This window comes from Oncorhynchus mykiss, chromosome 2 (assembly GCF_013265735.2).
Source record: "Oncorhynchus mykiss isolate Arlee chromosome 2, USDA_OmykA_1.1, whole genome shotgun sequence".
NCBI classification, from domain to species: domain Eukaryota; kingdom Metazoa; phylum Chordata; class Actinopteri; order Salmoniformes; family Salmonidae; genus Oncorhynchus; species Oncorhynchus mykiss.
The window spans coordinates 102,278,884-102,303,805 of NC_048566.1; the positions used below are offsets into that span (position 1 = coordinate 102,278,884).

At 43.0% G+C, this 24,922-nt stretch overlaps 1 protein-coding gene across 3 annotated transcripts; it reads right to left on the minus strand.

The window, feature by feature from the left end:
• Positions 1 to 9,011: 9,011 nt before the first annotated feature.
• On the minus strand, positions 9,012 to 13,473 carry commd4 (COMM domain containing 4). 3 transcript variants are annotated; one of them, XR_005039315.1, is made up of 9 exons: positions 13,339 to 13,473; positions 13,001 to 13,072; positions 11,538 to 11,603; positions 11,410 to 11,449; positions 11,139 to 11,258; positions 10,822 to 10,902; positions 10,411 to 10,587; positions 9,826 to 10,311; positions 9,012 to 9,305 (listed from the first exon to the last, which is right to left on the minus strand). XR_005039315.1 is itself a non-coding variant. In XM_021579008.2 (8 exons), exons 1-8 carry the CDS (start codon positions 13,339 to 13,341, stop codon positions 10,271 to 10,273), a joined length of 600 nt encoding a protein of 199 aa, XP_021434683.2. In that variant the 5' UTR covers positions 13,342 to 13,473; the 3' UTR covers positions 9,012 to 10,270. The 3 variants fall into 3 exon arrangements, 1 of the variants encoding a protein (XP_021434683.2); XR_005039316.1 differs by lacking the exon at positions 13,339 to 13,473 and adding an exon at positions 13,151 to 13,303; XM_021579008.2 differs by having other exon boundaries at positions 9,012 to 10,311.
• Positions 13,474 to 24,922: the final 11,449 nt, after the last annotated feature.

Consider the following 24,922-nt stretch of genomic DNA (forward strand, 5'->3'; position numbering starts at 1 on the left):
TTTTTATACACTCTCCTCTTTTACAATAAGAATGTATGTTTATTTCAAGTAAATTTGGTAACTACTCAAATCTTCTCCACAGATTTGAAAGAATAAGCAGTTAGATTAAAGTTTGTTATTGAACTACTGAGTGTGCAACAAGATTTATCTGATATTTTAATCGTTTTTAATGTGTTTTATGTGCTACGAAAGGTTTGTGTTTGGTCTGTATCAACATTCTAATAATAATATTAACATTCACATAGGTTTTGTAGAAAATACTAAATGGTATGTTTTTGTAGGACATGATATGAGAATAAACCAATACACAGTTTGAAAACATTTAGTCTTTCACGGGACTGCTATGACATCGTACTGGACCAGGTTATCACCACTGATAGCGAGGGTGTCCAACAAGGGAGGTTTTCCTACCCAACAAGGTTTTCCTGCCCAACAAGGTGATCCTGTCCAACAAGGGGGTTGTTCCTGTTCAACAAGGGGGTTGTTCCTGTCCAACAAGGGGATTGTTCCTGTCCAACAAGGGGGTTGTTCCTGTCAAACAACGTGGTGTTATTGTCCAACAAGGGGGTTTGTCCTATCCAACAAGGGGGTTTATCCTGGACAATGAGGGGTTGTTCCTGTCCAACAAGGGGGTAGTTCCTGTCCAAAAAGGGGGTTATTCCTATCCAACCGTGGTGTGTTACTGTCCAACCAGGGGGTGTTCCTATCCAACCGTGGTGTGTTACTGTCCAACCAGGGGGTGTTCCTATCCAACCGTGGTGTGTTACTGTCCAACCAGGGGGTGTTCCTATCCAACCGTGGTGTGTTACTGTCCAACCAGGGGGTGTTCCTATCCAACCAGGGGGTGTTCCTATCGAACCAGGGGGTGTTCCTCTCCAACTGTGGTGTGTTACTGTCCAACGGTGGTGTATTCCTATAAAACAAGGGGGTGTTCCTATCCAACCTGGGGGTGTTCCTATCCAACGGTGGTGTGTTACTGTCCAACCAGGGGGTTTTCCTATCCAACGGTGGTTTGTTACTGTCCAACCAGGGGGTGTTCCTATCCAAAGGTGGTGTGTTACTGTCCAACCAGGGGGTGTTCCTATCCAACCAGGGGGTGTTCCTATCCAACGGTGGTGTATTCCTATCCAACAAGGGGGTGTTCCTATCCAACCAGGGGGTGTTCCTGTCCAACGGTGGTTTTTTACTGTCCAACCAGGGGGTGTTTCTATCCAACGGTGGTGTGTTCTGATCCAACCGGGGGTGTTACTGTCCAACCAGGGGGTTTTCCTATCCAACGGTGATGTGTTACTGTCCATCCAGGGGGATTTCCTATCCAACGGTGGTGTGTTACTGTCCAACCAGGGGGTGTTCCTACCTAAGGGTGTTATATTATTGTCCAACCAGAGGGTGTTCCTATCAACCAGGGGGTGTTCCTATCCAACGTTGGTGTATTACTGTCCAACCAGGGGGTGTTCCTATCCAACCAGGGGGTGTTCCTATCCAACGGTGGTGTATTCCTATCCAACAAGGGGGTGTTCCTATCCAACCAGGGGGTGTTCCTGTCCAACGGTGGTGTGTTCTGATCCAACCGGGGGTGTTACTGTCCAACCAGGGGGTGTTCCTATCCAACGGTGGTGTGTTACTGTCCAACCAGGGGGTTTTCCTATCCAACGGTGGTGTGTTACTGTCCAACCAGGGGGTGTTCCTATCCAACCAGGGGGTGTTCCTATCCAACGTTGGTGTATTACTATCCAACCAGGGGGTGTTCCTATCCAACGGTGGTGTATTCCTATCCAACAAGGGGGTGTTCCTATCCAACCAGGGGGTGTTCCTGTCCAACGGTGGTGTGTTACTGTCCAACCAGGGGGTGTTCCTATCCAAAGGTGGTGTGTTACTGTCCAACCAGGGGGATTTCCTATCCAACAGTTGTGTATTAATGTCCAACCAGGGGGTGTTCCTTTCCAAAGGTGGTGTGTTACTGTCCATCCAGGGGGATTTCCTATCCAAAGGTGGTGTATTACTGTCCAACCAGGGGGTGTTCCTATCCAAATGTGGTGTGTTACTGTCCATCCAGGGGGATTTCCTATCCAAAGGTGTTGTGTTACTGTCCATCCAGGGGGATTTCCTATCCAAAGGTGGTGTATTACTGTCCAACCAGGGGTGTTCCTATCCAAAGGTGGTGTGTTACTGTCCATCCAGGGGGATTTCCTATCCAAAGGTGGTGTATTACTGTCCAACCAGGGGATGTTCCTATCCAACCAGGGGGTGTTCCTATCCAACGGTGATGTGTTACTGTCCAGCCAGGGGTTGTTCCTATCCAATGGTGGTGTGTTACTGTCCAACCAGGGGGTATTCCTATCCAACCATGGGGTGTGTTACTGTCGAACCAGGGGGTGTTCCTATCCAACAAGGGGGTGTTCCTATCCAACAAGGGGGTTTTCCTATCCAACCAGGGGGTGTTCCTATCCAACAGTGGTGTGTTATTGTCCAACCAGGGGGTGTTCCTATCCAACAAGGGGGTGTTCCTATCCAACAAGGGGGTGTTCCTATCCAACAAGGGGGTGTTCCTATCCAACCAGGGGGTGTTCCTATCCAACAGTGATGTATTACTGTCCAACCAGGGGGTGTTCCTATCCAACAGTTGTATGTTCCTATCCAACTGTGATGTGTTACTGTCCAACCAGGGGGTGTTCCTATCCAACAGTTGTATGTTACTGTCCAACCAGAGTGTGTTCCTATCAAAGGGTGGTGTATTACTGTCCAACCAGGGGGTGTTCCTATCCATCCAGGGGGTGTTCCTATCCAACAGTGATGTATTACTGTCCAACCAGGGGGTGTTCCTATCCAACAGTTGTATGTTCCTATCCAACTGTGATGTGTTACTGTCCAACCAGGGGGTGTTCCTACCCAACGGTGGTGTGTTACTGTCCAACCAGGGGGTGTTCCTATCCAATAGTGATGTGTTCCTATCCAACCAAGGGGTGTTCCTATCCAATAGTGATGTGTTCCTATCCAACCAGGGGGTGTTCTTATCCAATAGTGATGTGTTCCTATCCAACCAGGGGGTGTTCCTATCCAATAGTGATGTGTTCCTATCCAACCAGGGGGTGTTCTTATCCAACAGTGATGTATTACTGTCCAACCAGGGGGTGTTACTGTCCAACCATGGGTTGTGTTACTGTCCAACCAGGGGGTGTTCCTATCCAACGGTGGTGTGTTACTGACAACCAGGGGGTGTTCCTATCCAACCATGGGTTGTGTTACTGTCCAACCAGGGGGTGTTCCTATCCAACCATGGGGTGTGTTACTGTCCAACCAGGGGGTGTTCCTATCCAACCATGGGGTGTGTTACTGTCCAACCAGGGGATGTTCCTATCCAACCAGGGGGTGTTCCTATCCAACGGTTATGTGTTACCATCCAGCAAGGAGGTGTTCCTATCCAACGGTGGTGTATTACTGTCCAACCAGGGCGTGTTCCTATCCAACTGTGATGTGTTACTGTCCAGCAAAGGGGTGTTCCTATCCAATGGTGGTGTGTTACTGTCCAACCAGGGGTGTTCCTATCCAACCAGGGGGTGTTCCTATCCAATGGTGGTGTGTTACTGTCCAACCAGGGGGTGTTCCTATCCAACCATGGGGTGTGTTACTGTCCAACCAGGGGGTGTTCCTATCCAACGGTGGTGCGTTCCTATCCAACAAGGGGGTGTTCCTATCCAACCAGGGGGTGTTCCTATCCAACAGTTGTGTGTTACTGTCCATCCAGGGGTTTTTCCTATCCCAACCGTGATGTGTTACTGTCCAACCAGGAGGTTTTCCTAGTCAACGGTGATGTGTTACTGTCCAACAAGGGGGTGTTCCTATCCAATGGTGGTGTGTTACTGTCCAACCAGGGGGTGTTCCTATCCAACCAGGGGGTGTTCCTATCCAACAGTGATGCATTACTGTCCAACCAGGGGGTGTTCCTATCCAATGGTGGTGTGTTACTGTCCAACCAGGGGGTGTTCCTATCCAACCAGGGGGTGTTCCTATCCAACCAGGGGGTGTTCCTATCCAATGGTGGTGTGTTACTGTCCAACCAGGGGGTGTTCCTATCCAACCATGGGGTGTGTTACTGTCCAACCAGGGGGTGTTCCTGTCCAACCAGGGGGTGTTCCTATCCAACAGTGGTGTGTTACTGTCCAACCAGGGGTTTTTCCTATCCAACCGTGGTGTGTTACTGTCCAACCAGGGGGTGTTCCTATCCAACCAGGGGGTGTTCCTGTCCAACGGTGGTGTGTTACGTTTCGACGGTGGGGTAATACTGGTCAAGCAGGAGGTTTTCCTATCAAACAGTGGGTGATGTGTTACTGTCCAACCGGGGGGTGTTCCTTTTCAAAGGTGGTGTGTTACTGTCCAACCGGGGGGTGTTCCTATCCAAAGGTGGTGTGTTGCTGTCCAAACAGGGGGTGTGTTACTGTCATCTTCAATGCCCTTGCTGATGGTAGGCTTTGTTACTTTGGTCCCAGCTCTCTGCAGGTCATTCACTAGGTCCCCCCGTGTGGTTCTGGAATTTTTGCTCACCGTTCTTGTGATCATTTTGTCTAAACGGGGTGAGATCTTGCGTGGAACCCCAGATCGAGGGAGATTATCAGTGGTCTTGTATGTCTTCCATTTCCTAATAATTGCTCCCACAGTTGATTTCTTCAAACCAAGCTGCTTACCTATTGCAGATTCAGTCTTCCCAGCCTGGTGCAGGTCTACAATTTTGTTTCTGGTGTCCTTTGATAGCTTTTTGGTCTTGGCCATAGTGGAGTTTGGAGTGTGACTGTTTGAGGTTGTGGACAGGTGTCTTTTATACTGATAACAAGTTCAAACAGGTGCCATTAATACAGGTAACGAGTGGAGGACAGAGGAGCCTCTTAAAGAAGAAGTTACAGGTCTGTGAGAGCCAGAAATCTTGCTTGTTTGTAGGTGACCAAATACTTATTTTCCACCATAATTTGCAAAGAAATTCATTAAAAATCCTACTATGTGATTTTCTGGATTTTTTTTCTCATTTTGTCTGTCATAGTTGAAGTGTACCTATGATGAAAATTACAGGCCTCTCTCATCTTTTTAAGTGGGAGAACTTGCACAATTGGTGGCTGACTGACTAAATACTTTTTTGGCCCACTGTATATGAAGATTATTATTAGTATTGGATAGAAAACACTCTGAAGTTTCTAAAACGGTTTGAATGATGTCTGTGAGTATAACAGAAATCATATGGCAGGCAAAAACCTGAGAAAAAATCCAACCAGGAAGTGGGAAATCTGACGTTTGTAGTTTTCAATTCAGCCCCCATTGAAGATACAGGGTGATATTAGTTATGTTTCACTTCCCATGGCTTCCACTAGAAGTCAACAGTATTTAGAACCTGTTTTGAGGGTTCTACTATAAAGGAGGGGCTAGGTAGCTACGTTCCACTTAATTTGTGCAGACAAAGGAATTGTCCGGTTGGAACATGAATTAAGTTTTCTGTTAAAAACATCCTAAAGATTGATTCCATACTTAGTTTGGCATGTTTCTACGGGCTGTAACGGAACGTTTTGAACTTTTCGTCCAACATTCGGCGCGACCTGAACGCGCTTCGGATTTGTTATGGGCGGCAGGGTAGCATAGTGGTTAGAGCATTAGACTAGTAACCGAAAGGTTGCAAGTTTGAATCCCCGAGCTGACAAGGTACAAATATGTCGATCTGCCCCTGAACAGGCAGTTTAACCCACTGTTCCTAGGCCGTCATTGAAAATAAGAATTTGTTCTTAACTGACTTGCCTAGTTAAAATAAAAAGTATCAAACATTTATGGTGTAACTGGGATTCCTTTGAGTGAATATTTAAAATATAAATAATATTTAAAAGGTAAGTGAATATTTAAAATGCTATTTCTGAGTAATGTTGACTACCCAATATGACGGGTATCTTTTTGGCTGCTTTGTTGTCAAAAAAGGCTGCACTCAGATTATTGCATGGTTTGCTTTTTCCGTAAAGTTTTTAAAATATCTGACACAGCGGTTGCATTAAGGAGAAGTTTATCTAAAGTTCCATGTATAATTGTCGTATCTTTATTAATGTTTATTATGAGTATTTCTGTAAATTGATGTGGCTCTCTGCACAATCACTGCATGTTTTAGAACTACTCAACGTAACGCGCCAATGTAAACTCAGATTGTTTTATATAAATATGAGCTTTATCAAACAAAACATACATGTATTGTGTAACATGAAGTCCTATAAGTGTCATCTGATGAAGATCATCAAAGGTTAGTGATTCATTTTATCTCTATTTCTGCTTTTTGTGACTCCTCTCTTTGGCTGGGAAAATGGCTGTGTTTTTCTGTGGCTTGGTGGTGAACTAACATAATCGTTTGTGGTGCTTTCGCTGTAAATCCTTTTTGAAATCAGACACTGTGGCTGGATTAACGAGAATTTTATGTTTAAAATGGTGTTAAATACTTGTATGCTTGAGGAATTGTAATTATATTATTGAATTTGGCACCCTGCACTTTCACTGGCTGTTGCGGAACCCCAGTCCTCGACAGGTTAACAAAGAAATGAGTCCTATATACTTCATTTAGAGTTGTTAATGCAACATATACATTGTAAGGCTGCATGATGCGACTCTAATGATCATTTTTTTAAAGTCGCTTGAAAGGCATGAGCTCTGCTTTGTTTATTGCGAAGGCTGTACACACTTCATCAGTCTCTCATTCACAATTTGAAAAGCACTTGATAATGCCTCGAATTTCACAGCTGCATCCCCTTTGTGGCCATAATGCACCTTAAAAAATCCATTCCTTTTGCTGCCAGTGGCCATTTTGCCCGTGGCCCAGAGTGCTGCGTTGTGCCCTTCTCCCTGAGTGCTGCGTAATCCGAAGTGCCTCTCACTCACATGGCTCTCCATCATGTGATCGGGTCTTTCTCACAGGCTACAAGTGAATACGGACACATCGGGGTCGCAACTGCGCACATCCTTATCCAACTCCGAGGTGCATGTTGAAGATATTGGAAGAACTCTCCACATTTACTTTTCGTCAGCCAACAAGATGAGCAGGCCTAATGAACTGCAAAAGCACTGGCCTATGTCAATCTACTATCCCCCATAGTACAAAAGCCGACCTATTCTATTCTGTGCAAGAAGTAATTAGGTGACTAGTTTCAGGAAACTAGGTGTGTGTCGCAAATCATAACTTCACAGGAGAGGCGTTTGAACGTTGATTTAATTTTTTTCATCAGGTATATCTCACTGGTCACCCCCAAAGCCAACTCCTCCTTTGGTCGCCTTTCCTTCCAATTCTATGCTGCCAATGACTGGAACGAACTGCAAAAATCTCTGAAGCTGGAGACTGTTACCTCCCTCACTAGCTTTAAGCACCAGCTGTCAGAGCAGCTCACAGATCACGGCACCTGTAGATAGTCCATCTGTAAACAGCCCATCTATCTACCTACCTCATCCCCATACTCTATTAATTTATCTTGCTCCATTGCACCCCAGTATCTCTACTTGCACATTCATGTTCTGCACATCTACCATTCCGGTGTTTAATTGCTATATTGTAATTACTTCGCCACGATGGCCTATTTATTGCCTTAACGACCTTATCTTACCTGATTTGCACTCACTGTATATAGACTTTTTGTTTTCTTTTGTTCTACTGTATTATTGACTATGTTTTGTTTATTCCATGTGTAACTCTGTGTTGTTGTATGTGTCAAACTGCTTTGCTTTATCTTGGACAGGTCGCAGTTGTAAATGAGAACTTGTTCTCAACTAGCCTACCTGGTTAAATAAAGGTGAAATTAAAAAATATATCACTCACCATATATTTATATGTAGATATTCTTATTCATCCCTTTACATTTGTGTGTATGAGGTAGTCATTGTGAATTTGTTAGATTACTTACTGCACTGTCGGAACTAGAGGCACAAGCATTTAGCTACACTCACATTAACTGCTAACCATGTGTATGTGATCAATAACATTTTATTTGATCTTGCCTTTGCCGCTCGGTCATTGCACATCCATATATTTGTATGTATATATTCTTATTCCATTCCTTTACTTAGATTTGTGTGTATTAGGTTGTTGTTGTGGAATTGTTAGATATTGCTGCACTGTCAGAACTAGAAGCACAAGCATTTTGGCTAGTTGGGGAAACATGTGTGGACCTGAATTGTGATAACTGCAGTGGCCAAAACAAGAACAAGAGTGTGCTCTGGTATTGTTCCTGGTGGACCATGCACAAGCGCCACCACAGTCTGGACCTTCACTTCCTGATCACAGGCCACACCAAGTTTGCCCCCCCCCCCGACTGGGGGCTTCGGCCTCATCGAGCAACGCTTCAGAAAGACCTGAATGAACACTGTCTGAGATTGCTGGTGTTGTGAAGAACAGCACTGTGACAGGGGTCAACAGCCCACAGCTGGTTGGACTGGAGGATGGAACACTGTTGGTGGAAAGATATGGCTGGCAACACCTGATGAAGCAGGACCAGCACTTCAGGTGAATATAATTTTCCTTGCATTGTATGAGGTTATTCTTCTTATCCTTGTTATGCAAGGTTGTAATGTCTTCTCAATTTTTTACATATACATTTATCATACTATGAACTATACTGAAGTCCTACTGTTCTATATCCTATACTGAATTCACACTTTACTATACCTGAAGTACTATATTCTATACTGACGTCACACTGGGTTGTGATGTTACTATACACTATATATCTGAAGTCCTACCGCACTATACACTATATATCTGAAGTCCTACCGAACCATACACACCAGAGCGTAAATCCTACTTTAGTAAACATTAAGTCCTACTATACCAAACCCCCAATCCTAAATCAGCACCTACTCTGAAATGTGTGGACTCTGGGCTAACTAGTACCCACGACCTGCTGCTACCCAGGGCGGGGTCGCCCTCTAGGGGGTACGTGTGAGCCGGACCTCCTTGCTTCTGGAGGTGATGGTGTTGGCCGGGCAGGAAAAGGGGAACTCAGGACTTTTGGTGACATCTGATTAATCTTTATTCATAACATGCTTACTAAACAACATGTGTAGACAAACAGTAAATGCTAAGAGAAAACAATGCAGAGAGAAAGAAAATAGTGAAAGAAAAGCAAAACACTTAATAATAAATACACAATGAGTAAAGATAACTTGTCTATTTTCACAGGTACCAGTAGAAATTCAATGTGCATGGATATGAAGTCTCTGTACAGGGCCAGTGAAGACCACCCACAACGCATCCTGTTGACAGACTGGCCAGGTGCAGCTCTTGACCCTAAGGCATCCTGGTGGTTCTGGAGACAGGGGGACCAAGAGAGACAGACAGAAGAGTTTTAGGACACTGCATAGTATAGGCCCAACTACGCAAGTTAATTCCAAACATTACATGTTCAATTGTTTGGCGGGTACAATTTAAAAAGAGACCTTGTGGCTACACATTCAATTAAATCATATTTTTCTAAACAGCCATTGTGGGCAGTCACATTGTCATACAGCCTGTACTGTACACTTTTTACACAAGCAGCGAGTGACAATGTCAGGAAAGTAGCTGCACGAATGTATTTACGAATAAATTGCATGCAAGTCAATAGCCAAACCTTGTATGGACGCATGGAGTGTTGTGATGTTAAATGAGTTGTGTAACTAGCGAACGTTAGCTAGCTACTGCGTTATATTCATTTAAAAAACGTGCCAAACAGCACTCACTTTCAATCTGGTGGTAAATTTACTTCGTGATTTTGAGCTTTTTTGTTTCCGAGTGCATCTTCAATAAATATCAATGAACAATGTTTGCAATTACAACAACGAACTTACGTGTGCTGCTTCTGGAACTGCGACTCACATTAACACGCCCACTCAGTGATGCACCTTAGTCGGCCAGTTGCAATACTTAAAAAGAGCAATGGCTGATGGGACATGTAGTTCCACATTTAATATCTACGGGTACCCGTCACCAAATGTTACTAGAGGGTAAGTTCTACTCTTACACATTTTCTAATTAACAAATTACAAGTAGACAAAACATTTAATTGTAAAGTTGTAATTTTTTCAAGAAAATACATATAGATTCGACATGGACAAATGAGAAATACAGCAACATATTTAATAACAATTATAGAATAAACACAATGTACAAAATACATTCAAAAGATCATGGTCCACTCATCCTGTATGATATTCTGTCAATGTCTTGCACTCTTGCTTGACTTTCTTCTGATCCAGTCACTGCATCCTTAATCGAAACCTTTAGAGTCTTGCTTCATTGTAGTGCATTCATCATGGCCTGTGCTTGTTTTAGTTCTGGGGGGGAAGCATAGAGAGACATTGAAATCAGTGAAGCCCTCAGGATTTGAGTAGATTTTTTGTAACAACAGTATTTATGGTACATCACAGGCTCACCTGTCAGCAGGACTCTGAACTTGTCTGCAGACACAGAGACGATGGTGGTCTCCGTGTGTCCAGTCTCTGCCCCTTGGGTCTGGAGACAGAGCTTCACTGTGGGCTCATTAACCTCCTGAAGCTCACTGGAACTCAAGGTGTAGTCAACACGCCACGACACTACATCCAACCGACCCACTGAAACACAGCAATAATACATGCCATATATGTACAGAAACATGTTTATATTATACTGGGGCTCAGAGTTTAGTCAACACACCATACTCTCCAGATGACCCACAAACACAGCACGAGAGAAAATGCAGTGCCCAATGAGAATCTGAAATCTCTTTAGCCATCTTGTGTTACTCCCCCCAGAAAACATTTAGGTATTATAAGTTTTCTTCAATCAAATGAAGGTTGATAACTCACATCTCAGACTGCTCTCCCTTAGCTTCTCCTGCAGGAGAATGTGCTTGTCTTCATAGGATTTACACAGTCCTGTGGTGTGTTCTACATGATATACCGATGAGGAAAACCAAAAAGGCATGACTATCATACTACACATCGTTAGAGGGCTTGGAACATCCACAGTGAAATGGAGTCTGCACGCATACAAATATTATTACAATCCATTAATTGAAAAATAAATGAGCCTTTGCAGTGAGTGGTTGTAACAAACCCAGTACTTTGAGGTATTCTCACTATGAATGGCTATAGTATGAGTAACTTATGGAAAACTACTGTACCTTTAGGGAGTCCTAACTGCTGCAGCTCACTGGAGAGAGATTCACTGTCCACATCATGTTTGGCTGCACTGGAGAGGATGAAGGTCAACACGGCTACACTGGCCTTGATGTCTCCATTCTCTAGAAATCAGAATAACACAGATGCATTGATATAATAGATGGAGAGTATAGACCAGCATCATGTGTGTATAGCTTTCTGTGTTGAAGCTGTCCTTTATTACAGTTTGCATCAAAGTAGCAGCACATTTTAAAAACCGAGAATTCAGCTTACCAAACTTTGCATCTGCAGTTAGCTTTGAAACTTTGTCATACTGAAAAAGACAAAAAAAAAGGGAATGGCACATTTTAAGACAATAAAATTGCAGGTGACAATAGGGAGTTCATGTATGAGATACTTACATCAATACCCTCTCCCAGCAGATCCATCAACACCTGGACACAGAGGAGTTTCATCTTCACACTTGACTGTTGGGAATAGAGAAGACAAACATCAGGGGATGATTTCTACTGGATGAATGCAGTTTCAAGTATTATTAGTCGTAGGTACAGGATACACATGGTATACACCGTCCAACCAAATGCTTCCTGCAGGTTCAATATGGACAATGGAGCAACAATGAGAACTAATAAAAAGATAGGAACAAAGTAAATGGCTCAGTAGAAGATACAGGAAGGCACAGTCCAATATTTATACATATTTTGGGGAAGGGAGGATTGGGGGCAAGTGTTTAAATTGTGTATTATTTAGCAGTCATAATAAGAGTCTGGTAGCAGCAGTTGTGATGGGTGTGTAACATGAATGTATATGGGTGTGTGGATGTGTTTATGTCTGTGTGGGTGTGTGAGTACATGTGTAAGGTTCAGAGAATCAGAGCAGGTGGTCAGTTCAATTCAAGTGTTCAGCAGTCTGATGGCTTGTAGATAGAAACGGTCTCTGAGCATGTTAGTATCAGACCTCATGCTCCGACACAATCTGCCCCACAGTAAGGTAGTGAACAGCTCGTGGCTGGGTTGTGTGGGGTCCTTGATGTTGCTGCGGGCCTTCCTCAGGCATCATTTCACATACATGTCCTGGATCGGTGGGAGCCAATGATTTATATACACATCATTGGTGGGAGCACGTTCCCAGTGATGTACTGGGCCGTCTTCACCATCCGCTGGAGGGCGTTACAGTCATGGACAGAGCAATTCCAGTACAAGGCCTTGCCTAAACGTCAGACTGGTACCATCGTTACTACATGATAATATGTCTGAAAGAAGTAGCTGTAAGAAAATATGCAAGCCAGAATGTTGAATACAATTATATTTTAGGTTAATTTACCAGTCGTCCATGCAGTTGGTCATTTTTCTGGAAGGTAGTGGAGATCAAATGTCCACAGTAAAGTATTGTTACCCAACTTTTTGCCGCCAGTAGGTTCTGTTCCTTGCATTTCCCATCTCCTGACACATTTCACGTGATGCACAATATGTAAATAGCCAGATGTAACCAAACATTGTGGACCAAAGCATGTCCCTCCCAATCAGCTGAAAGTGCCAGCTGATTACCTGGGACAACATTTGGTCTGTGCTTCAGTTAAACTCGGACATATTTGTGCAAGTCGCGTTTATCAGCATTGAAAATACAAACCAGTTACCGAAAAGTCGGGTTAATAACACTAATCTGTGGATATATTGTCTCAGATTACCTCCTACATACGGTCAAAAATCAGCAGACAACATGTAAAGTACGTTCAAATTGAAGTTTATTCCAAATTCTGACTTGTGATGGAAGTGAGCCTACATATTAGAGACCAGAGGAGTCATCCACTCTTAGCGGCTTGTCTCGAAGGCCGTGATGCAACCAGTCACGGCGCTAAACTTACGATTTTCGCCAAAGTGCTGATTTCGGCAAGAACCCAGTCTGGGCAGTCCAAATCCCCACAAAACCGGAATCTCTAGGAACAGTAAGAAACATATGCACAATATTATGGTTGCTGTTTGTGCATGTAATGAACACTGACACATTTATTTACCTGGCAGCTGGATAGCTAATTTAGCTAATAAGCATCCGAGTGATTGTTTTTAGCCAGCTAGCATTTCTTGTCTTGACTCTTCTTGTCCAGACGGATCAACATGCTATCTATCAAATGCTCAGCTAAGTAGTAATGATAGGAAACACAATATTCACACTTTATCGAAATAAACAGCTAGCAGCATTTACCATTTCAGCAGTTGACCAAGTGTCATGTGATAACGCTCAAGTCCCGGGACAAAAACATTGTTCCCAGAGTTTAGGGAGACGGGGCAGGGCAAACCATTTATATATTTTTTTTCCCCACATCAAGTAGAGACTAAACTAACTTTCCATTTTTTTTCAGCTTTCAAAATGTTGTTTCTTTTATTTTCTAAAGCATTTCATGTCTGTATTTCACTGTTGTTGTCCTGTCTCACACCAAGGCTTTGTGGTCCAAACACTTAAAAGACACAGCCCTCAAATGAAGTCGACACTTCTGATGACGTTTCATGAGATCTGATGAGCATACACTTTATTTATTTAACCTTTATTTAACCAGGTAGTCTAGTTGAGAACAAGTTCTCATTTACAACTGCGACCTGGCCAAGATAAAGCAAAGCAACAAACATACAGTCAATAATACAATAGAAAGGCTATATACAGCGTGTGCAAATGGGGTAGGATAAGGGAGGTAAAGCAATAAATAGACCATAGTGGTGAAATAATTACAATATAGCAATTAAACACTGGAGTTATAGATGTGCAGACGATGAGTGCAAGTATAGATACTGGGGTGCAAATGTACAAAATAAATCAAATTAATAACAGTATGGGCATGAGGTAGTTGGATGGGCTGTTTACAGATGGGCTATGTACAAGTGCAGTGATCTGTGAGCTGCTCTGACAGCTGGTGCTTAAAGTTAGTGAGGGAGATATGAGTCTCCAGCTTCAGTGATTTTTGCCATTCGTTCCAGTCATTGGCAGCAGAGAACTGAAAGGAAAGGCGGCCAAAAAGGAATTGGCTTTGGGGGTGACCAGTGAGATATACCTGCTGGAGCGCATGCTACGTATGGGTGGGTGTTAATATGGTGACCAGTGAGCTGAGATAAGGTGGGGCTTTACCTAGCAAAAACGTATAGATGACCTGGAGCCAGTGGGTTTGGTGACGAATATGAAGCAAGGGCCAGCCAACGAGAGCATACAGGTCGCAGTGGTGGGTAGTATATGGGGCTTTGGTGACAAAACGGATGGCACTGTGATAGACTACATCCAATTTGCTGAGTAGAGTGTTGGAGGCTATTTTGTAAATGACATCGCCGAAGACAAGGATAGGTAGGATGGTCAGTTTTACGAGGGTATGTTTGACAGCATGGGTGAAGGATGCTTTGTTGCGAAATAGGAAGCCAATTCTAGATTTAATTTTGGATTGGAGATGCTTAATGTGAGTCTGGAAGGAAAGTTTACAGTCTAACCAAACACCTAGTTATTTGTAGTTGTCCACACATTCTAAGTCAGAACCGTCCAGAGTAGTGATGCTGGACAGGCGAGCAGGTGCTGGCAGTGATTAGTTGAAGAGCATGCATTTAGTTTTCCTTGCATTTAAGAGCAGTTGGAGGCCACGGAAGGAGTGTATGGCATTGAAGCTCGTCTGGAGGTTAGTTAACACAGTGTCCAAAGAAGGGCCAGAAGTATACAGAATGGGGTCGTCTGCGTAGAGGTGGATCGGAGAATCACCAGCAGCAAGAGCGACATCATTGATGTATACAGAGAAAAGAGTCGTCCCGAGAACTGAACCCTGTGGCACGCTCATAGAGACTGCTAGAGGTCCGGACAACAGACCCTCTGATTTGACACACTGAACTCTGTTTGAGAAGTAGTTGGTGAACCAGGCGAGGCAGTCATTTGAGAAACCAAGGCTGTTGAGTCTGCCGAGCGAGGGAGGATTTATCATTTTTTTAGTTAGTTTCTTTTAGGAACTTTAACTTTTGAAAGTTAAGCCTTCTGATTTATTTATTTTTACTCTTAATGCTATTTATATTTATTCAGAAAAACTACACATGTAGTGATGCCTTATTCTATTCTATTCTATTGTCATTTGAAATGTTATATTTCTTAATTTATTTAAAAAAAATTAAAATGGGGCCCGAGGTCCGTGAATAGTTTTGATGCTGGATTGCCAGATCGTGAACAAGGAACTGACATGTGGGGAATCGTAAGTGACTCGTTTAAGCTAGTTTCATCCTGTCCTGGACTTGACACCATGGCTTGTTTTGAGGTGTTTTGACTGATTTCATGTCAATGCTTTGCCAAAAAATTTGCTAGATAGCTAACCAACAACTGTAACGGTGTATTTGAGAAATAAGTGTTCATTGTGCAAATCTATTTATGTTTTCAATAAACATTGGAGACGAAAAAATTACAAAAAAATGTAATAAAAGGGGCGAGGGAGGAAGGAATGGACCACCCTTTGCCGGAAATTCGGCACTCATTCATCCCACAATGATTGTGCTTTCAGCCACCGGTAGCTTGTGGGTTCTTTATGCTCTACAGTCAATTATGACTGCATGTCTACTTATAATAAATACATAATTATTAATTATCATGTCTGCTTATAATAAATACATAATTATACATAATTATAAATTTACGCCAATTGTATGATAGCTAGTAAATTAATTAGCTAACTAACATTAGCTAACTAACATTAGCCTGCCTAGCTGGAACTTCTGAAGAAGGGAAATGTTTTATTTCTATAAATTCCATAAGATAACCAACAATAGCATATTTAATTTTTACGAGATGTGTTTGTGCCGTCATGTGCATTAGCAGCACAATTTCTAACTTATTTGCGTTCATTTTACTTACACTATATATATTATTATTGTATATTGACCTACCACTCAAGTGATTGAAGATCAACTATCCAGAACAGAGTGGTTATGGAGTCATACCTGTCAAGGAACACACCGCCACTCTCACCTGAAGTTTTACCTGAATGATTACCTACCTACCTGCCACTCAAGTGATTGAAGATCAACTATCCAGAACAGAGTGGTTATGGAGTCATACCTGTCAAGGAACACACCGCCACTCTCACCTGAAGTTTTACCTGAATGATTACCTACCTGCCACTCAAGTGATTGAAGATCAACTATCCAGAACAGAGTGGTTATGGAGTCATACCTGTCAAGGAACACACCGCCACTCTCACCTGAAGTTTTACCTGAATGATTACCTACCTGCCACTCAAGTGATTGAAGATCAACTATCCAGAACAGAGTGGTTATGGAGTCATACCTGTCAAGGAACACACCGCCACTCTCACCTGAAGTCTTACATCTACAGAATGATGCCCTGCTTGCCCCTCAAAGGACTCACATCTATGTGATTGTTTTGGCCCACAGACCGTGATAATTCAACAAACAGAGGCAGACAAAGCACAACCTTCCACTTTCACAGCACCACAACCATCTCCTAGCACAATACAGCCCATTGCAGACATGCATGAGGGACTGATTGGAAAGTGGTGTGTTGGGAAATATGATGAAGACCCTTACCCTGGTATTATACAAGATGTTGATGAGTCGTGTGGGAGCCAACCGATTATGTTGGCCAATGAGAGAGGACATTGTATGGTACCAACCAGATAATGTGCTTGGTCTTGTCCCTGAGCCTCATGCAGTGACAAAACAGCATATGATTCTTGATGGCTCAGTCTGGGATGAAATTTGCTCTGTTGTTAAGCAACAGAGAGCATTATGGGCAAACCTTGAGCGAGCACACACCTGTCTCATGAGTCTGAATCAATAGACTGCAGCCAGTGAACAATCATTTGTTTGTCAAACAGTGTTTCTTCCTACTGCATTGAATCCCCAAATTGTTCTAAAAGACGCTGTAAGTTATTGAGGCATGTGTCTTTTTTTTTTAAAGATTTTGAATGGTGTGATATTAACATTTTGGATGGTGTTTTTCATCAGTGGTTTTATATGAAATGTAATTTCCACCACACGCTAAGTCATTACCATCACGGTACATATTTTTGAGGAAAAGGTGTATTAAAATACAATTGATATTCTATTCTACTCCACTCTATCTTAGTCTATGCCACTCTGACATTGCTCGTCCAAATATTGATTTATTCTTAATTCCACTCCTTTACTTTAGATTTGTGTGTATTGTTATGAAATTGTTAGATATTACTGCACTGTTGGAGCTAGAAACACAAGCATTTCGCTACACCCGCAATAACATCTGCTAAACACGTGTATGTGAACCAATAAAATTTGATTTGATTTAGGTGATTTTTCCCATATGTGAACATTATATGCTTGTTCTTAAGATAATTCCTAAAATAATGATATTTTGATGTGGTAATACATGTTTCTGAGTATCATCAAGGATGATAGAATGGACATTTCGACATGACAATGATAAATATATATACAGTGGGGCAAAAAATTAATACTTATTTTCCACCATAATTTGCAAATAAATTCATAAAAAATCCTACAATGTGATATTCTGGATTTTTTTTCTCATTTTGTCTGTCATAGTTGAAGTGTACCTATGATGAAAATTACAGGCCTCTCTCATCTTTTTAAGTGGGAGAACTTGCACAGTTGGTGGCTGACTAAATACTTTTTGCCCCACTGTACATACACATACATATATCATTAATGTGATAACTGCTATTCAGCTAATCATTGCCTACTACGTTTAATTGTTACTCAATTAAATTCATCATGTAACAATTAAATCATTAGGAATTTGGGGCACCATGTGAAAAGTTTGTTTAAATAGTTACCATTTCCGGAGTTAACTAATATATTGATATCATACCAGTCATTAATTAATAATTTCCTCATAACAGCCTCATTCTGAATGTCGTTGACTTCGTAAATCTGCATGAACCCTAACCTAAGTGATGAATCAGCGATACACAAATTGGCTTAATTATTTATTTACTAACTAACTAAATAATCACACAGAAATACATCAACACACACACAGGGTATAGGATATTGATTACTAACATAATGAAAACAGTCCCTAGTGGACTAACCCAACATGGCGGCTTGTTACAAAATTGAAAAGGGGTGGGGAAAGATAAAGAGCGGAAGAGACAAAGAGAGTGGACTTATTATACATACATTTGGAAACTACACCCACTGTAAATATGAATATTTAGCACCCTAACAACCACTCATTCGGATTAGAAATGCAACATATATTTACACGTAGATGTCTTTGTCTCTCTGTTAAAACCACTCGATCTGTCTATGGCGAGTAGTTCGATGTAAGTCTCTGGTTGTCCACCAGAGGTCACAATGTCCTTCTTAGTTGTAGGCTTCTTTTGTTCTGGAGTGTTCTTAGAATGGATACAGCAGAGTACCACACGTTGGTGAGAGGGGTCTGTTCTTCCTTCTCGTCTTGGGCCAATTGTCCTAGACTACTTTACATGCAGAGCTGCAGACGGTGCATGATTTGGTCTAGTCTTCAACTTCTTCACTCGTCGAAAGTTTCAGAGGGTCTTACCATTTTCTGGTCTAGTAGTTTTAACAATTTCAATGAGTGGACCACGTCCTCACGTTCTCTGGTCTCACCATTTTCATCCATGTAGCCACGGCTCCACACTGACTGGTCTGTATTTAAATTCTCACCGAGTCACTTTAAGCACTCTGGCCTGAAAGGCAGTTCCATCATGTTGAGCTGACTTGGGTGTGGCTACTGACTGGCTCAAGTTTTGAAAGAAAAACAACTCTCATTTGACTAAAGTCACGTTGATATCTTTTCACAAATATTTTCATCTTTAATCATATACGTTTTACAACATTTAGATGTGAATCTGATATACAGTGTGAAAGCTCTTAAAAATAAGTTTGTTATAACGGCTTTCTGATCATTTTAATGACATCACAAAATAGACAACAATTTCCCATATTCCATTTCTCATCATTACCAACATTTGGGGGATGAAATATATTGTCCCGGTGTCCATTATTTGATGTTGAAGTTCTTGGGCGGTACACTCTTCATAAGGCACACAGACATTCCGATCACCCAAACTAGGCCACAAAGGGAATCGTCTGCTGCCTATGGTTTATGATGAGTGAGGTGTCATAAAACCCCCACATCCATCCATTCTACAACGTGATTGGAGTCCACCTGTGGTAAATTCAATTGATTGGGCATGATTTTGAAAGGCACACACTATATCAGGTCCGACAGCTGACAGTGCATGTCAGAGCAAAAACCAAGCCATGAGGTCGAAGGAATTGTCAGTAGAGCTCTGAGACAGGATTGTGTCGAGGCACAGATCTGGGGAAGGGTACCAACAAATGTCTGCAGCATTGAAGGTCCCCAAGAACACAGTGGCCTCCATCATTCTTAAATGGAAGAAGTTTGGATGGTCACTCTGACAGAGTTCCAGAGTTCCTCTGTGGAGATGGGAGAAGCTTCCAGAAGGGAAGGGAGATACAGTGCCTTGCGAAAGTATTCGGCCCCCTTGAACTTTGCGACCTTTTGCCACATTTCAGGCTTCAAAAATAAAGATATAAAACTGTATTTCTTTTGTGAAGAATCAACAACAAGTGGGACACAATCATGAAGTGGAACGACATTTATTGGATATTTCAAACTTTTTTAACAAATCAAAAACTGAAAAATTTGGCGTGCAAAATTATTCAGCCCCTTTACTTTCAGTACAGCAAACTCTCTCCAGAAGTTCAGTGAGGATCTCTGAATGCTCCAATGTTGACCTAAATGACTAATGATGATAAATACAATCCACCGGTGTGTAATCAAGTCTCTGTATAAATGCACCTGCACTGTGATAGTCTCAGAGGTCCGTTAAAAGCGCAGAGAGCATCATGAAGAACAAGGAACACACCAGGCAGGTCCGAGATACTGTTGTGAATAAGTTTAAAGCCGGATTTGGATACAAAAATATTTCCCAAGCTTTAAACATCCCAAGGAGCACTGTGCAAGCGATAATATTGAAATGGAAGGAGTATCAGACCACTGCAAATCTACCAAGACCTGGCCGTCCCTCTAAACTTTCAGCTCATACAAGGAGAAGACTGATCAGAGATGCAGCCAAGAGGCCCATGATAACTCTGGATGAACTGCAGAGATCTACAGCTGAGGTGGGAGACTCTGTCCATAGGACAATAATCAGTCGTATATTGCACACATCTGGCCTTTATGGAAGAGTGGCAAGAAGAAAGCCATTTCTTAAAGATATCCATAAAAAGTGTCGTTTAAAGTTTGCCACAAGCTACCTGGGAGACACACCAAACATGTGGAAGAAGGTGCTCTGGTCAGATGAAACCAAAATTGAACTTTTTGGCAACAATGCAAAACGTTATGTTTGGCGTAAAAGCAACACAGCTCATCACCCTGAACACACCATCCCTACTGTCAAACATGGTGGTGGCAGCATCATGGTTTGGGCCTGCTTTTCTTCAGCAGGGACAGGGAAGATGGATGGAGCCAAATACAGGACCATTCTGGAAGAAAACCTGATGGAGTCTGCAAAAGACCTGAGACTGGGACGGAGATTTGTCTTCCAACAAGACAATGATCCAAAACATGAAGCAAAATCTACAATGGAATGGTTCAAAAATAAACATATTAAACATAAGTCAAAGTCCAGACCTGAATCCAATCGAGAATCTGTGGAAAGAACTGAAAACTGCTGTTCACAAATGCTCTCCATCCAACCTCACTGAGCTCGAGCTGTTTTGCAAGGAGGAATGGGAAAACATTTCAGTCTCTCGATGTGCAAAACTGATAGAGACATACCCCAAGCGACTTACAGCTGTAATCGCAGCAAAAGGTGGCGCTACAAAGTATTAACTTAAGGGGGCTGAATAATTTTGCACGCCCAATTTTTAGAGTGGCCAGACGTAAGCCACTCCTCAGTGAAAAGGCACATGATAGCCCTCTTGGAGTTTGCCAAAAGGCACCTAAAAGACTCTCAGACCATGAGAAAAAAGATTCTCTGGTTTGATGAAACCAAAATTGAACTCTTTGGCCTGGATGCCAAGTGTAAGGTCTGGAGGAAACCAGGTAACAATCATCACCTGGCCAATACCATCCCTACGGTGAAGCAAAGTGTTGGCAGCATCATCATGTTGGGAGGTCTTTCAGCAGCAGGGACGGGGAGACCAGTCATGATCGAGGGAAAGATGAACGGAGCAAAGTTCAGATATATCCTTGATGAAAGCATGCTCCAGAGCCCTCAGGACCTTCCAACAGGAAAACAACCCTAAGCACACAGCCAAGACAACGCAGGAGTGGCTTCGGGAGGAATCTCTGAATGTCCTTGAGTGGGACATGAACCCGATCTAACATCTCTGGAGAGACCTGAAATAAGCTGTGCAGCGACACTCCCCATCCAAACTGACTGAGCTTGAGAGGATCTGCAGAGAAGAATGGGAGATACTCCAGAAAACAGGTGTTCCAAGCTTGTAGCGTCATACCCAAGAAGACTCAAGGCTGTAATCACTGTCAAAGGTGCTTCAACAAAGTACTGAGTAAAGGGTCTGAATACTTATGCATAAATGATATATAAATACCACTCCTCAGACTAAACAGCTGGTAGGATGTAAATACCACTCCTCAGAGTATACAGCTGGTAGGATGTAAATACCACTCCTCAGAGTATACAGCTGGTAGGATGTAAATACCACGCCTGAGTATACAGCTGGTAGGATGTAAATACCACTCCTCAGACTATACAGCCGGTAGGATGTTAATACCACTCCTCAGACTATACAGCCGGTAGGATGTTAATACCACTCCTCAGACTATACAGCCGGTAGGATGTTAATACCACTCCTCAGACTATACAGCCGGTAGGATGTTAATACCACTCCTCAGACTATACAGCTGGTAGGATGTTAATGCCACTCCTCAGACTACACAGCTGGTAGGATGTTAATACCACTCCTCAGACTATACAGCTGGTAGGATGTAAATACCACTCCTCAGAGTATACAGCTGGTAGGATGTTAATACCACTCCTCAGTCTATACAGCTGGTAGGATGTTAATACCACACCTCAGACTATATAGCTCTTATGTATAACCTTGGTGATGTTGTTGACTGACTGAGGTGGAATAGTGATGGAATGGATGTTAAGCTAAGGAGGACTGAGTCTCTAAGGTGCAGGTTTGAATACTGGGTGGGGTGTTTGTTACTTTGGGCTGTGTCAGGGACCCCTCTAGGAAGGTGTCAGAGTGGGGTGTTTGTTACTTTGGGCTGTGTCAGGGACCCCTCTAGGAATGTGTCAGAGTGGGGTGTTTGCTACTTTGGGCTGTGTCAGGGACCCCTCTAGGAAGGTGTCAGAGTGGGTTGTTTGTTACTTTGGGCTGTGTCAGGGACCCCTCTAGGAAGGTGTCAGAGTGGGGTGTTTGTTACTTTGGGCTGTGTCAGGTCTTGGACCCCTCTAGGAAGGTGTCAAAGTGGGGTGTTTGTTACTTTGGGCTGTGTCAGGGACCCCTCTAGGAAGGTGTCAGAGTGGGGTGTTTGTTACTTTGGGCTGTGTCAGGGAGCCCTCTAGGAAGGTGTCAGTGTGGGGTGTTTGTTAATTTGGGCTGTGTCAGGGACCCCTCTAGGGAGGTGTCAGAGTGGGGTGTTTGTTACTTTGGGCTGTGTCAGGTCTTGGACACCTCTATGATAATCATATGAATTATTTCCACCATTAGGCCTTTGGACTGGTGTAAGACATATGTCACATCCACACAGGGAGGACCTCACACACATTCCAATCATTTCTGATCCGGGAAGACAGCAATTCTATCATATCAACTGTATACATGAGTTGCGGCAAAGTTAGTTGGGGTTTGTCATGTCTTTGGTAACTTTTGCGTGGGTCAAACAAAAACACCCTAATGATTGGTTGACAATAAATCCTCCCACAATGCAGGCGATGGCTGCAGGATGAAATTGGTGAAAAAACAACTGCAGGAACTTGCGGTAGACTGCAGTCAAACTTCATGACCTTTGATCACTTGTAGTCACAAGTCTGACAATTCTTCTCCCCATAATGCAACACACCTTGGAAGGCAGTGACCAACGAAAGTGATCCCCTTGGACGCGCACAGTGACACAGCCTGAATACGGGTGTACAATGGCCGTGTTTGATAGGATCTAAACCGCAATGTATCATGGTTAAATTGTGACTGACTGACAAATAATAATGAGTCGTTATTTATGATGCAATGTGATTTGTATTCAGTCGTTTTGATACTGTCGAACAAGGCCAATGATAGCCTGTACATTGGTGGTCATCTGTTGGCTCAGGTAATAAGCCTTTGTATTGAGTTTGGTATTTATTAGGATCCCCAACAGGATCCCCCCTGTTGCACAAGCAGCAGCTACTCTTCCTGGGGTCCACACAAATCATGAAACATGACATAATACAGAACATTAATAGACAAGAACAGCTCAAAGACAAAACTACATACATTGTTTTAAAGGCACACGTAGCCTACATATCACTACATACACACAAACTATCTAGGTCCAATAGGGGAGAGGCGTTGTGCCGTGAGGTGTTGCTTTATCTGTTTTTTTAAAACAGGTTTCGTGTTTATTTGAGCAATTTGAGATGGAAGGAAGTTCTATGCAACAAGGGCTCTATATAATACTGTACATCTTCTTGAATTTTATCTGGAGTTAGGGACTGTGAAAAGACCCCTGGTGGCATGTCTGGTGGGGTACCTGTGTGTGTCAGCTGCAGATTTTCTAGCTTCTTCTTTGCAGCACTTGACCATTATAACTGGGCAATAACCGGAGCCATCTGGGCAATTATGACTGGGCAATAACTGGAGCCATCTGGGAAATTATGACTGGGCAATAACCGGAGCCATCTGGGAAATTATGACTGGGCAATAACCGGAGCCATCTGGGAAATTATGACTGGGCAATAACCGGAGCCATCTGGGAAATTATAACTGGGCAATTACCGGAGCCATCTGGGAAATTATAACTGGGCAATAACCGGAGCCATCTGGGAAATAATGACTGGGCAATAACCGGAGCCATCTGGGAAATTAGAACTGGGCAATAACCGGAGCCATCTGGGAAATTATGACTGGGCAATAACCGGAGCCATCTGGGAAATTATAACTGGGCAATAACCGGAGACACCTGGGAAATTATAACTGGGCAATAACCGGAGCCATCTGGGAAATTATAACTGGGCAATAACCGGAGCCACCTGGGAAATTATGACTCGGCAATAACCGGAGACATCTGGGAAATTATAACTGGGCAATAACCAGAGCCACCAGGGAAATTATAACTGGGCAATAACCGGAGCCATCTGGGAAATTATGACTGGGCAATAACCGGAGCCATCTGGGAAATTATAACTGGGCAATAACCGGAGCCACCTGGGAAATTGTAACTGGGCAATAACCGGAGCCATCTGGGAAATTATGACTGGGCAATATCCGGAGCCATCTGGGAAATTATGACTGGGCAATAACCGGAGCCATCTGGGAAATTATGACTGGACAATAACCGGAGCCACCTGGGAAATTATAACTGGGCAATAACCGGAGCCATCTGGGAAATTATGACTGGGCAATAACCGGAGCCATCTGGGAAATTATAACTGGGCAATAACCGGAGACACCTGGGAAATTATAACTGGGCAATAACCGGAGCCGTCTGGGAAATTATAACTGGGCAATAACCGGAGCCACCTGGGAAATCATGACTCGGCAATAACCGGAGCCATCTGGGAAATTATAACTGGGCAATAACCAGAGCCACCAGG